This window comes from Peromyscus eremicus, chromosome 11 (assembly GCF_949786415.1).
Source record: "Peromyscus eremicus chromosome 11, PerEre_H2_v1, whole genome shotgun sequence".
NCBI classification, from domain to species: Eukaryota; Metazoa; Chordata; class Mammalia; order Rodentia; family Cricetidae; genus Peromyscus; species Peromyscus eremicus.
This window is the reverse complement of record NC_081427.1, coordinates 40,249,510-40,265,150: the sequence shown is the minus strand read 5'-3', so window position 1 is coordinate 40,265,150 and position 15,641 is coordinate 40,249,510. Positions and strand designations below refer to the sequence as shown.

General features: G+C 38.5%; 1 protein-coding gene across 2 annotated transcripts in view; it reads right to left on the bottom strand.

Annotated features, from left to right (window-relative positions):
- The window catches only part of Ddx4 (DEAD-box helicase 4), a 58,935-nt gene extending 43,537 nt beyond the window's left edge, over positions 1 to 15,398 (bottom strand). Inside the window, exons 1-5 of one of the 2 annotated variants that reach the window (XM_059276771.1) lie at positions 15,279 to 15,398; positions 14,362 to 14,448; positions 7,129 to 7,186; positions 5,823 to 5,900; positions 1,805 to 1,882 (exon numbers count right to left, since the gene is read on the bottom strand). In XM_059276771.1, coding sequence (XP_059132754.1) covers positions 1,805 to 1,882; positions 5,823 to 5,900; positions 7,129 to 7,186; positions 14,362 to 14,433 — 286 coding nt within the window. In that variant the 5' untranslated portion in view covers positions 14,434 to 14,448; positions 15,279 to 15,398. Of the gene's footprint in view, positions 1 to 1,804; positions 1,883 to 5,822; positions 5,901 to 7,128; positions 7,187 to 14,361; positions 14,449 to 15,099; positions 15,233 to 15,278 lie in introns of those variants that run through there. The other variant, XM_059276772.1, reaches the window with a different exon arrangement.
- Positions 15,399 to 15,641: the final 243 nt, after the last annotated feature.

Sequence of the window (15,641 nt, the reverse complement as noted above, 5' to 3'; positions counted from 1 at the left end):
AAATACCCTATATTCCTCTATAGATACACAGGCAAGACAACAATATGTATCATTATAACCATTACTGACTTTCTATTCAAAAATAAAAAAAAAATTAAATTTGGGGCTGAGGAGACGGCTCACTGATAAAGTGCCTGCCATGTAAGCACAAGGGCTTGACTTCAATTCCCAGCACCACTCTGAAAAAGCACTGCAATGAACATTGAAAAGGAAGTGAAAAACCACAATGCTGTGTGCCTCTAATTCCTGCACCGAGGAAGCAAGACCAGAGGATCTTTGGGGCTTGCTGGCCAGGCAGTCTAGCCAGATCAGTGAGCTCTGGGTTCAGTGAGGGATCTGTCTCCAAAACGCTGACTCTTAATAGCCTGTAGCCCTAGCTACTCGGAAGCTGGTTATAGAGTATCACTTGAGTTAATGAGTTAGATACCTACCTGGACAGCATAGTGAGACACCCTAGCCTGTCCCACTCTCTCACACACACAGAAAAGATACATGGGGATACATACCTTAAAATTAAATGTCAATAAAAATACCTACCTATCAATCATGGTCTTAACTACATTATAAAGTACTCAGTTACAATTAAGCTTCTTTAATATAAGAACTAACGAATTATTTGTACAGTTGTTCAATTTATACACATGATATATACATGTTATCTCAAGTCACTTAACATCCTCAGGTTTAACCAAATTTAAGGGGCCCCCCAGCAATAAAATGCCATGGAAATTTAACATATAATTCTCATATAAAAGCAAGTACCCAAGAGCTTCACTGTATGACTGACCAAAAAATTCTTTAGCAGATACTTCCTTTCAATAGATAGATGCAATCCCTAAAAAATAATATTATTTCTACAAAAAACCCTAGGTTTTAAATTATTACTGTCACTTAAGTATTTGCAATCATCGAATTTGCTTGAGAAAATGACTATTCCACTACTCTCAACTGCTGCTTGCTCCTCTCGTCCCTGTCCTAAGGAAGAGTCAGCATTCAGTTTCTGAAAAGACTGGGAAGCTCTCCCACCCATACATTACTGGTCTTCCTTTGCTCAGCTACAGATGAGCACACAGGTTCTCCTACTGAGGTATAAACAAGTCTCCCCAGGGAACTGAGTAGTAAAGGAGGAAAGAATTGGGGCTCATGTATAGTGAACCAATGATACTAAAGCAAGAGGAAAAGGCAAAGTGGAGAACCAGCAAGATGGCCCAACAGGGTAAGAGTGCTTGCTGCAAAAGCCTGCTGACCTGAATTCAATCCCTGGAGTCCACATGGTGGAAGGAGAGAACAATACCTGGAAGGGTTTTTGTCCTCCACACATACACTGCAGTACATGTGCGCCCACACATACACTGCAGTACATGTGCACCCACACATACACATACAAACAGTAATAATAAAACAAATCTTTGAAAAAGACAAGTGGAACACTGCATATACCCAAAGCAGCACAAACTGTGGCTTTTATACTATATCTAAATGAAAATACTTTGTGATCCTCATAATTTCTAGCATGCCACATTCTTTTTTTTGTTTTGTTTTGTTTTGTTTTGTTTTGTTTTTTGAGACAGGGTTTCTCTGTGTAGCTTTGCGCCTTTTCCTGGATCTTGCTCTGTAGACCAGGCTGGCCTCGAACTCACAAAGATCCACCTGCCTCTGCCTCCCGAGTGCTGGGATTAAAGGCGTGCGCCACCACCGCCCGGCCGCATGCCACATTCTTTATGTGTTTTATTTTCTAAAAAAACATAACTGGGAACCTTGGAGTCAACTAAAATTTTGTTTGTAAAATATTGTAAGTAATTACCTCTGTTTCCAAAACCCTTTCCTCTTCCAAAGCTCCCAGCTGGAGGTGTGTTCTCTCTTTTACTAGACTCGCCAATATCTGAAAAAGTTTATAGTTAAAATTCTTAATATGCATAACTGTGTCATTAACAAATAGGGATGAAATGAATCTTTAGGGTTAGATGACTTTTACAGACAGTAAGAAAATAGAAAAGGGACTTAAAAATAAGTAATATACTTGCAAGTTATTTTTTTAATTCTCAAGTTATGAGAACAAAGTAAAAATCATAAATTTACTAGTGGCAAAATGTAAGGTCTATTCATTCTTTTACCTTTAATCAGGAATTCACTTTATGATTTTCTAGATACTGAATCCTCCTCATCTCGATAATCTTCACTACGGAAAATTCGGCACTATGTTCTGTTTTAATTGTTCTATTATTTTTCCTAATACTTTTATCTCTTCCGAAGTTCCTGCTTTAGAAACATTTTTTACACTTTTATGTTCTGTGTGAGCATGCAGGTGAAGGTCAGAGGATGGCCTGCATCCTTCCACCGTGTGGGTTCGGAGACCCCAGCTCAGCTGTCCGGCTTAGCAGAAAGCACCTCGGGCTAAGCCCCCTTGCCAGCGTCCTACTTTCATCCTCTTTTTGAGACGGATTCTGACTATGTAGCCCTGGCTGGCCTAGAACTCACTAGGTAGACCAGGCTAGCTTCAAACTCAGATCCACCTGCTTCTGCTTCTCTGTGCTGGGATTAAGGGTGTGTGACACACACCTAGCTTTTTTGATACGTGTGTGCCCAAATCTAGTATTTTGTTCCTTTCTACATGATATTCCTTTTGGCAAGGCATTCCCTGCTTTCCTGTTTTTTTTTTTTCCTATTGAAATTTTCATCCTTCAGAAGACCAACTACTCTGTGAAGTCTTTTCTAGCACTCTAACCATGTGTAGTTCTTCCATGTTCCATACAGCACACTATTCTCTTCTTTGTAACGTTCCATGTGTTTCTCTACCACTAAGAATCAGCTAGCTTGGTAGGTAGGACACACCTGCAGTTCTAGCTACCTAGGAGGCTGAGGCAGGAGAATCCTTTGATCCCAGGAGTTTGGGTCCAGCATGGGCAACACTGATAAAAGAACCTCATAAAAGAAAAATAATCTTAAATTCAGAGATATCACGACAAGGAACACGGTTGGTTATTGTTTACAATATTTTCATTAATTCTTACAGAATTTCATACAGTGTATTTTAAGTATCCCCACACACACACACACACAGCTCCTCACCTTACCACCCTCTCTACCTGGAATAGAAAGGAGCAACAGAGACATCCAAATCAGCATGCACTGTTATTCTACACTACAACTGGAAAAACACATTCTCTATGATTCCTATAAACTGTCTTACTCATCTCTGTAACATTCCAGTTTCGAAATGATGAAGGAAACCTTCAAAACTCCAAAAAGCATGTGTTAATGACATAGTCCAACAGCAGAGTATTTTCATCATATCTTAAGGACTGTATGTAATTCAAGAATTTAAAGATATTTAGCCATCATTTGAAAGACATAAAAAGCTAAGCAGTACATTGCATTTCTAAGAATAAAATAAAAAACACATTAACACACATTGAACTATACAAGTTCAAACAACACTGCCAAGATTAAACCATATAAAATGCTAAGTCAGTCATTATACTCATGAATCTATAAACTTCTGAGTTCACAAAGTACAAAGTACAAAGATAATTTTTAAAGCTATTGGCACTCACCCAAGAGGGATTCCTGGTTTTGTTTGAGGCAGATCTTACTGCGCAGCTCTGGGCTGGTTCTGAACCCACATGCTGCTAAGCTTCCTTAGTGTTGGAACTATGTATGTACATCCTCACACCTAACTCACAGAGTTCTGATTTTTTTTTAAAAAAATGTGTATTTCAAACTAAAACAATGAAAATAACTTGTGATAAAACCTGTTACATTGGTCATTTTCTCACTGAAAAAGTATTATTGAGGTGAGGCACAGCAGCATGTCTTTAAGCCCAGCACTGAAAGAAAGAAAGAAAGAAAGAAAGAAAGAAAGAAAGAAAGAAAGAAAGAAAGAAAGAAAGAAAGAAAGAAAGAAAGAAATCCCTGAAAGTATAGTCTTCTACTCAATTATTTAGAAGCCCACATCAAAATGTATCACGTAACCTCTTTAAAATTTGAAAATATAACTACATTGTTAATTCTCTCCTAAATATAATACTAAGATATTACCTATTTCTACTGTTAGTAGGAGCTAGAAAAACCAACACTGGAACCTTTTAGCTCACCCAATTACATGGTCTATCTGGTGTGGTGCTATAATCCTAGTACTTAGGAGGCAGAGAGAGGCAAGAGGATCACTCAAGTTCAAGGCCAGTCTGGTTTACATAGCAAGTCCAAGGTAGACAGGCTACAAAGTAAAACTATCTTTTAAAGAAATGTCTTTTAAATGAAAAAAATTAATTACATGATCCAAATCAGCAACATAACTTAATATGTAAACATTTAAAAACAAAATGTACCTTAACACTTACAGATTATATTAACAATTAGTAGAAAGAATATACTCAAATATAAAATTCAAATTTGTGTCTGTATATAAATAAGAAATAAGATTTTCCAGATGTCAAATGAAATACCTTAATTATGATAGCAACTGAAAATTCAATAAAGTTTTTCAAAAGACCAATTTAAGAATGAGTGTTAGGTGTTTTAAAACTACCAAACAGTCCCAGCTATGCTATGCCTTGAAAGATAAAAGGCTCATACAGGTTAAAGTTAACATGGAATTTTAATAACAGGCTATTTTATTATAATAAAACATAGTACAAAATTTTTTCAGCACTTTAATATAAACTCTATTAATTATGGAAAAATGAAGATATTTTGCTCTATTAATATCTACAAACCCAAGTGTTTCTAGCTTTTTGTTTGTTCATTTGTTTTGAGACAGGGTTTTGAGTACAGTCCAGAGCAGCCTTAAATTCAAAATCCTCCTGCCTCAGCCTGTCAAGTGCAAGAATTACAGGATCCACCACACATGGCAATTATTGATTGCTCTAAAAATACAATTTTAAAATCCAGTCTTGCCAGGCTTAGTGATGCCTATAATTGCATCATTTGGAAGGTGGAGACTGGAGTTTAAGGCCAGTCTCAGCTAGACAGCAAATTCAAGGCCAGTTTGGGCTACCAGAGACCCTGTCTCAAAAATAAATAAATAAATTCAACCTTGGTAAAATAACTTCTTAAACTTAATATTGATAAGCTAATAGAACTATTTCCCATACTGGTTTTTGTTAAGAAAACTTAACACTCTAGGAGGTCCTTTTATTCTACCCTCCAAAGGTTTTACAAACATTCTTCTCACATCAGTTCCTAGAAACAGAAATCTGAACTTAAACAGCAATCTGTCCATGTAGTCAGTCAACTTAACTATGTCTTATTATCCCAAGGAAGTAAAACAGCAGTAAAGTGCATTGGCATTCTCTGAAGTGGTAGCACAGGCCTCTACTACCAGCACTTAGGAGGCTGTGGAAGGAGGGTCACAAGTTCAATACCTGTCGGCACTCTATTACACATGGAGAGTTTATGGTCAGTGTGGGTTAAGGCCAGCACGAATTATACTAGACAGTGTTTGAAGTTAGCTGGGCATGCCTGTCTTTGTTTCTCTGCCCCATCCCCACGTACCAGACATTAAATAAAAATTCATTATACCAACAAAACCTTTCATCCACTGAGTTACAGCACACTTTTTTTTTTTTTTTTTTTTTTTTTGGTTTTTCGAGACAGGGTTTCTCTGTGTAGCTTTGCGCCTTTTCCTGGAACTCACTTGGTAGCCCAGGCTGGCCTCGAACTCACAGAGATCCGCCTGCCTCTGCCTCCCGAGTGCTGGGATTAAAGGCGTGCGCCACCACCGCCCGGCTTGAGTTACAGCACACTTAATTTTGCATTAAACAGCCAGTCAAAGCCCTTATGTCATTAGTCAACAGTTCAGATTATAGGAAGACCATACCTACCTCTGTTTCCCAAATTTCTTCCAGAGGAAAATCCACTCCTCATGAAATGATCTCTTCCAGAAGGTCCATCTTCCATTTCTAAAGCAAATAACATTTCAAAGCACATCAAATAAATAAATATATATATATATATATATATATAAATATATATACATAAACATACAAATTGAAAGCCTTTTCAATGTGCCACACACATAACAGAGGGATTTTATTTACTAACAAGAAAAGTGACAGAGACAAGCTACCCAAGAAGCTGAGGTAGGAAGGTGACAAATTCAGACAACCTTAGCTACAACATAAGCTCTAGGCCAGTATTAGGAATTTATGAGATACTTTCTCAAAACAAAGTTAAATTACACTCATACACATAAATAATAAGTAAATCTTTTTTAATTTTTAATGGCAAAGATCAGGGCTGGCAAGATGACTCAGAAACTAGAAAGTTCTTGCTGTACAAGACCATCTGAGTTTGATTCCCTAAAGTTTCAAACACCTAAGAGTGAAGGGAGAACCTAGTCCACAAAGTTATCTTTTGGCCTACACACACACACACACACACACACACACACACACACACACACACACTGCACATAATAATAAAAATAATGGTGAAGATGGTCACTGTTATGTACATTTTACCATAAAAAAAAACTTTCACTGTACAGCAGCAGTCACATTTCAGCCTGTTTCAACCAAGCAAAAGACTACTGCCATGACTTAATTTCTTACTCAAGTCCTAGTCTACCATGTTACTGTACACATTAATTCTACAGCGTATGGTAGTACACATGCAGGGAAGGTGGGCAGCTCAAATAAAAGTTTATACAGAGAAAGGGGTTAGGAGCAGTAGAATAGATTGGAATCCTTTATTTTGAAACTTATCTCTCATTCTCTTGGGAACTTTGGTAAATTAGTTTTCTGATGCCAAAGAAACTCATGCTCTTGATAGTATGACAGTGTCTGGCTTAAACAGTTGTTTTTTGGACAAACATCATAATTAGAACCTATTTTAATAATTTTACCATCTATCCTGCTCCCTTATATCAGGAGGCCTGACAATGCTTTAGCAACCGGAAGCCAAATATGCAACCCACAGGTTGGAAAAAGTTTTACAGCACTCTCTAAATTAAATAATACGGTCTCTAACATTGTATCATCTTTGTTTCCCTATCCAAAATATCCAAATTAGAATAAATTCTCACTAGAAAATTAAAAAAAACTATGTCTATCTGTCTACTCCTTAAGTATTATACAAAACCTTTAACCTCAAAAAAAAAAAAAAAAGCCATCTTGCCTTAACACATACCCGATGAAACTGAAGACCTGTTAAAAGTGTCTCCATTTGCTCCAGAAGAGTATTTATCCTGTAAGAAAGAAAACCACATTTTCAACTCTGAATAATAAGAACATGTCATCTATTTCACAAACAGAAAATTACAGTCCCTTCCTTTTTCATGAGAAAGAAATTCTAAGACCCTCTGTGCCTGAAACCAGGAGTAGTATCTCCATTCATACACTGTCTCTTTCTCTCTTCACCTCACTTCTTCCCTCTCTCATACACACAAAATACATGAGACACTTTTTCTTATACATGTATGCCTATGGTAAGGTTTATGAATTTGGCACAGTAAGAAAATCAAACAATTATGGCAGCAGACTGTAAAAACTCTTATTGTTCTTTATTCACCACCCTTGTGCTCTGACATATGCCTATATACTGAGATAAAGTGAGGTGGAGGACAGAAACATTCTAATATAAGACTGAGCTACTAGTGACTCTCTGACACATGTCAGGTGATCATGGGTCATAAACTCACATCAGAAAGGTAGTGTATACAGCATGGATATACCAGACAAAGGGATGACTCACTCTCTGGGCAAGACAAAGGGGGGTGATGGGAAGTTTTAACATGCTACTCAGAATGACATGCAATTTAAACACCAATTATTTACTTCTGAAATTTCTCACTTAATATTTTCACACCACAGCTATCTACTGATAACTGAAATCGTGAACAGCAAACCTACAGTTAAAGGAAGACACTACTATATAACTGCATCAAAACAATGGTAACAGTGAGATTTTCCAGGTCACTAGATGTATCATTCGTTTTTCCAAGACATAATAACCTTAGTATTATAGGTGTGACATGAAATTATCACTTAAAATTATTAAATAATAAACTACAGCCATGGGCCAAAACTGGTGGGCTACTCATTTCTATAAACAATTGAATGGAGCACAGCAATTCATTAATCTATGACTATAGCAGTAGCTGCAAGAGCCAAGCTGTGGATGAGATTAAAACCTACAACATGTAAATCATTCACTGTCTACTACTTTAAATGAAGGGTTTGCTGACCCACATACCTGAAAGTATAAACTGTTATTAAGTAAATAAACCAATGACAACACACGATATTGTCTGCAGAGCTCAGCATTTCACAGAACTTACCAATGCCACAAGCTAAAGTAGAACACAGGACAAAGTTATCAGAAGGCAGGTTCACAGTAAACATACTTACTTTAAAACTTTCACTGTGACTAGGCACGCTAACACTCAGGATGCTACGACAGGAAGATAAAGAGACTGAGGCCAACTTGGGCTACTAATAAGATTCTGTCTCAAAAATGCTTTAAGAAGCATTACCATTGTATAAATAATTCAACTAAACTAAAATAATATATCTATACTTAAAGAACTGACTTGAAAGAATACTCATTTATGAAAATTATATGAATTCTGAGGCTGTATTTCAAATTCAATGAAGTGGGTGAATCACCAGCTACTGGGTCAAAATACTCGTGAGTAATTTCAATTAAACTTGAGCAAGCAGTAGCTGAAGATTACCAATGCCCTCAAATATTCACTGCTCCTGTTTCTAGTCTAACAACTCTGCTATATATGCACGTGCATTACTGTGGCAGTATTATACTAATCAATGGGCTTAGGAGATTCAACTTTTGTTACAAAATCAATAACTAAATACCAAGGTAACCTTTGAATCTTCCAGTATTTCTCAGGGTTTCTCTGTGTTAATAACAATTTAAGTAATTTTTTTCTCACTTCCAGCACCTTTATTTCTTCTTATGTAAGCTTCCTTTAAGAAAAAAACTTTCAGATTATAGCTCTGAAATTCAACACAAATAATTTAAGAATGAAGCAACCTACACTTATAGGTATTATTGTAGTCAAATGATCACATTAAAGTCACAGTCTTCCTTCAGATAAGTTCTTCCAAGTGTGTGCCAAAGTTGAAAAGAGTGCACCAAGATGGCTATCTTCAGATAACACTTTTCTAAAATTTCTCTCATAAAAGACACTAAAGTGACTTTCAAAACTTTTATATAGCTCAGCAATCATCCAGCTATTTTCCAAAGTTGTCATTAAGAGTAAAAACAACAACAGTGTCACTCAAATGCCCTAGAAAACTGCTATAATAAAAAAGCCCAAATTTATAGCTACCAGATACCAAAACAAGAATTATCCAACCAGCCTTACCAATGGACGGGGTGCTATCAGTCAAACAGAGCTGAAACTTTACTGATAAATGGTAATGGTCCATTTTATTACAACATGAAGCTGTAAACTGGAACAGCCTGGAAGTTTAAGGTAGTGGGGAGGGAGTTGCGGGCTCCCAGGGTGGCTTTTACATGCATTGCAAGGTACTGCTAATAGGTACCTAAAGAGCCAGGTTAGCATGGGGCTCAGATATGTGTGACAGGTATGTGCTAATGCTGAGCTAAAGTAGCTATTCCTGGCAGGCAGAAACCCGTTTCACCAATTCTGGGGAATGCTCAATGTTAAGCTTCTATCTATCTATCTGCACTACCAATCCTTCTGTTTACCCTGTCAAGAGTCCAGCCTGAGCTGAGCCCTTTGGACACTGTCAGTGGCACTGCCATTTTGAGGGTTTGGGAGTTGGGACCTAAGATGTGCACACACACACACACACACACACACACACACACACACACGTTCCATATGTATTCCACATGTATGTATGTTCCATCTATATATGTTTTACTGGCTGCCATCCTTATGCATCTAAGCCTTCATAGGCATAGAAGGCATTGAACATAGAAAATACAGACATCTCATTTTTCCTTCCCAAACTTGTTCACCCTCCATAGAAACCCCATTTCAGGAAACAGCAAATCATCAATTTAGTAGTTTAAGTTATAAAACCTACTCATCATTCTTAAGTTCTTTCCTTCATGACCTAAATCCATCCCATTCAGTCCTACGAAGCATACACGCCTAATTACTTTCAGTTCCTCTCTTCCTTTTCCCTCCTTCTCTGATTTGTTTGTACCACTCTCTTAACTCACTATGCTTTAGCCATACTGGCTACCCAAGCTGCATAGTGACACCCAGAGAGACCAAGTCCTAATCCTGGAATGTGTTGTTTGAGAATTTCATACATGCCTATAATGTATGATCAAACCTAATCCTCATTCCCTCTCCTTCATCTCCTCCTCTGTACCCACACCACTTCTCCCTCCCAACTTCTTGTGAGTTTTACAAAGCCCTGAGTCCACTTACTTAGTTTAGCCAGCATATGCACAAGTAGTCTCTGAGGGGCTGCACCCCTGAAAAACACTGACTCTCCCTCTGCTAGCTGCCACCCACTGCCAACAGCTTTTCAGCTAGGGTGTACTCTATATCCCATATACGCCGATAATCCTTGGAATTAATAAACACCTTATTTGAAAGAGGATCATAACAGATATAATTATGGATTTTGATATAGAATATTCATCTGAGCCCTCATTTGTCATCCCAAGTGTCATTAAGAGGTAAAGGGAAAACACACACACATGCACATACACACACACAGAGGTGGCAGGAGCTGGGTGAGTGACACGAACCACAGCTGAGGACTGTCTACTTGCAACAGATGCTAGAAGCTCCAAAGATTCTCTCTCAGAACCTCCAAAAGGAGGGCAGATCTCTAGACACTTTGATCTCAAACTTCTGGCTCCAAGGACAATGAGAGAACAAACAAACTGTTGTTTCACATTACCCATTTTATGGCGATTTGTTACAGTAGATATCTGAAACTAATACACCTGCCTTCCTAATGTCCTAATGTGCTGTTTGTCCCTTCTGGACCTTTTTACCTGATGTCCTGCAGAGACTCCTGGTCTTCAGTTCACTCTCAGTACCTCCAGGAAGCAATCCCTCTCCCTTGATCTAAACCCACCCCAACATAATAGACTCACACTTCTCTGTGTTTATGGCTCTTTCTGCCAGGTAGTTAATTGTTTCTCGAATGTGTTTATTCTGTCTCCTACAATACAATGTCTTTGAAAGAAAGTATTTTATCATGTTCAACACTATTTATAGCACACAGGATTAAGCAAAAATATGTTGAATAAATCATAGGTCATGTTACTCATTTGCTTTTAGAACAACCAGCTAAAAACCATTTGTTGTCTCTTAAGCCACCCAAACACACCAATATGGAAACTTTAAAATATGTGACCATAAATATTCTCAGTGTAGCTACAAATATCATTAAATGAATACAGTTCTGTTTACCTATATTCTTACTGTTAAGTCTGAGATGTCATCTACAAATTTATTTTATTTCATCAACTATTACTAACTGCTACTACTGCTTAATAACATTACAATTATGGAGAGATTAAACTCAATCTATTTCCACTTTCAGGAGTTTATCATAAAACGTACCCAAAAGACAAATAGGCCTTACACAGAAATGATCGCTATTTAGAATTACTCTCAGTTAACAAAAAGCATCACAGTACAATAATCAAAGTGAATATCTAATACACTCATCCCAATATGCCAACAATGTACAAATATGTAACAACTGATTTCCAGACTATATTGCTAAACAGCTTTTCATAATCACATCTTTTATTCTATCCTTAGGTGGAATGTTTACTTCCAAATCTAGATTTTAGAAGTTCTAAGAGCTATCAAAACACTGCCCTAATATTTCAAAGTATATATTATTATACCTCAAAGAATGCTCATTAAAAATCTGATCACAGATACTGTTTACAATGATATTAGCACAAGATTATTTCAAAACCACTAAATTCAAAATGGAAATGAAATTCACTGGGAACACTCAAAATAGTGTCTTTAAAAAATTCTGAATAAAAGACCTTAGGATTTTCCTCCATAAGAATATTATTTATCCTTATCATCTGCATTTTTTACTCAAACAAAGAAGGCCACCAAAGCTATGGATTGTATCGTGTTCCTTCAGGTTAACAAAGCCAAGTCACTACATTGTAAACCGAGCACCAAGTGTCGAGTTTGAGGACAAGAATAGAAACTTACTACAAACTGGCTCCATACGATGATATTAAATCATAGGATAGAATTATCAATGTAGTATTCTCGATGTCAAGAGACATGGTTATATTACTAAAAAGTACAGATTCCAAAAAGGTATATTTGAAAGATCTAACCACCTTCCAGATTTGATGGCCCATGCCTATAATCCCTGCATTTAGAGGGTAAAGACGAAGGGAGGAGGGGAGGAGGAAAGGAAGGGAGGGGGTAGATATTTAACCACCATTTACCTTTAGAAACCCAGTGCAATAAATATATACAACACACTCCACAGTGCAGAATGCTGTTTAAAGAACATTTCATGACAATAAAAATCTTGAAGAAAAGAAAAATCAGACAGATGACTTACAAAATCCAGTATAACAGAGCCTGTATCAGTACATTAAATTTTTATCATATGAATCTATTAAGAGCCAGAAGGAACAATAAGCCATTAAATGTCCTCTGACCATTTCTGGAAAAAAAAATCCCAAGTTAAACACAGCTGTGGATACTAATGATAATAAGATAATGAAAAACTACCACTATCTTAAAAAGCCAAAGAAAATCACATGTTATGGTACATTCTTTTGACAAAATTTTATATTACTGTAAAATATTATTTTTGAGAAATCATAATTGGTGTTGAAGTAAAAAAATCAAAAATATTGTTATGCACATCATTAAAACTATGTAAATTATTTTTGAAAAACAAATACTAAAAATTTAACAAGACAGCAAGACTTTTAGGTAATTTGCCTCTGTCTACAAAAATGTTATGTTTTTATGATGCAGAGAGAACTATAGGGCTAGAGAGATGGCTCAGCAGTTGAGAGCACTGATTGCTCTTCCAAAGGACCCAGGTTCAATTCCCAGCACCCACATGGCAGCTGTAACTTCAGTTCTAAGTGACTCAACACCCTCATACAGGTATACAAGCAGGCAAAACACCAATGCACATAAAATAAAAATACATTATTTTAAATAAATAAATAAATAAATAAATAATAAATATGACATACTAACCCAGGCAGTGGTGACACTCATCTTTAACACAATTGCTCAGGAGGCAGAGCCAGGCAGATCTGTGTGAGTTCAAGGCCAGCCTGGTCTACAGAACTAGTTCTAGGACAGCCATGACTACACAGAGAAACAAAAACAAAAACAAAAAAACACTGTGTGTGTGTGTACATACATATATGTGTGTGTGTATGTGTGTGTGTGTGTATATATATATATATATATATATATATATATATATATATATATATACACTAAAGCTGCTAGTGCTAAAATAAGTTTCAATCCAAAAATTATTATACATTCAGATGATTACTTGGGGTATCTGAATTCAAAGTCCACATATCAATCAACCCCAACTAAATCAAAACACTGAATATTTTATTTTTGTATAAAATAAGCATTTCCACAAACACACCACTTATAATCAGAACTGATATACACACAAAATGGAACTTCTGAATGTGAGGGAGCTTCTGCAAAAAAAAAAAAAAAAAAAAAAGGGGGGGGATGTTGTTTGTTTGTTTGGTTTTTTGGTTTTTCAAGACAGGGTTTCTCTGTGTAGCCCTGGCTGTCCTGGATTCTCTCTGTAGGCCAGGCTGGACTTGAATTCAAGAGATTTGCCTGCCTCTGCCTCCCAAGTGCTGGAATTAAAGGTGTGCACCACCAGAGCCTGGCCAAAAACACTATCTTAGAAAGTACATCCCAATAATAACAATAATAATAAATTATTACTTGTGTGAATATATATATATATAGAAAACCCCAAAGCTCCTTGAGTTACAATTTTAACTCCCCAATGCCATTCAGAAAAAAAATCTAATATTTTATAGCCTAATATATTCTCACTGAGCTCCTTCCTTTCCAATCAAACCATTACTTACAACTTTTTCTATACAAGTTATCTGTCAAGACTTTCAAGCACATTTGTACAAGCTTGTGTTCACCTGTAAGTCCTAAAGCATTGAGATTTGAATTACACTGGTGGTATTACAGCTTTTGCTTGTGATTATCAAAATACCATTTAGACGCTATTCAATTTGAAGCTTAGCCTGCTTTTCTCATTCCCCATAAAATAGTTAATAGAGATCACATGCAGATAAATACTAAACAGGCTATAATAATTTAGAACTTCCTCAGCAGTTTGATTTTTAACTGATAAAAATCCACAACATTTAATGACTCTACACTGTGAGTTTCATTACCTTCTCAAATACAGGAATGTAGGAAGACATGTGAGGTTTGAGGATTTCCGCTTCCCAATCTTCTTCTCCCATGGTCGCTACAGGTTCCTAAAAAAAAAAAAAAAAACCAAAAACAAAAAAACAAAAAAAAACATCAGAATAGTTATCTTTCAATTATGGGGCTGTGTTGTTGGTGAAAGACATAGTAAATGAAGCACAAGGCACTGATATAACAACATAAATTATCATTCTGTCCCTACACACCACTTGCAGCAGCTACTAGACTAATGTGATCATCTTCCCCAAAATCCTTTTGCTTCTCGCCTACGGGTGATATTTGTAGCCAGCATTTTTATCTTTCAAAGCCGAGGTGAATCATTCAAGCAATCCCCATGTCCCCAGCAATGCCTAGGTTTGCCCCAAATCTGTCTGTTGTTCTCCCTCAAGGGACTCCCAAAGGGCTCGCTGCATCCGGGGTGGCTGGGCAGGGAGTGTCTGCGACCGACCGTCAAGGTTAATTCCCTTTGCGTCCCTTCAAAGACACACAGGATGTGGAGGCCCGGGAGACCGGACGGACGGACGGACGGACGGGGAGGACGTCGTCGAAAGGTGGCGGCCCAAATCTCCTCGACCTAGGGCGTCGAGCTTCCCGGGGAGCCGTCCAACACCGTTTCTCCCGGAAAATGGCCGCCCAGGGGCTGAGCAGAGACGGCTGCCTGGGCCTCCGCCCCCCGCTGCAGGCCCCAAGTGTGAACTCACACCCGCGCCCCGCAGCACCGAGCCGCAGGTCGGGAGGGGAGGGCCCGCGAGGCCGGCCTCAAACCGCACGCAGGCCCGTGTGCCCCGGCTCGGCCTCTACTCGGGACCCCCGGAGGCCGCCGGGCCTGGCTCGGGCGTCCATGGCCGACGGCCGAGACAAGGCCGCCGAGCCCACTCACCTCTCCGCTCCGGGCTTCCTGGGCTCCTCGCAGCCGCCGACGCGGCTTAAACGGCTGCACGTGCGTGCGGACGACGCCGCCGACTGCGTCGAGTGCGCGGGGGGGCGGACAACAAATAGCACCAGGCAACGGGGCCCGCCAGCCAATCAGCGCCCGCGGCGCCGCGCGGCTTCCAGCCCCGTGGAGCGGGGCCTGCACGTTCTGGGCCCTGGGTGAAGCCGAGGCCCCGGGCAGTGCGGCCTGTTAGGCCTGCGGGAGGCGGCTGCCCCTGGGCCTGCAACCCACTGCAGCCTTCCCGTCTCCTGGGACCTCCTCAGCTCCGTTTTCTCCCACGAAAGTTTTTCAAGTTTGGATGGGAGCCGT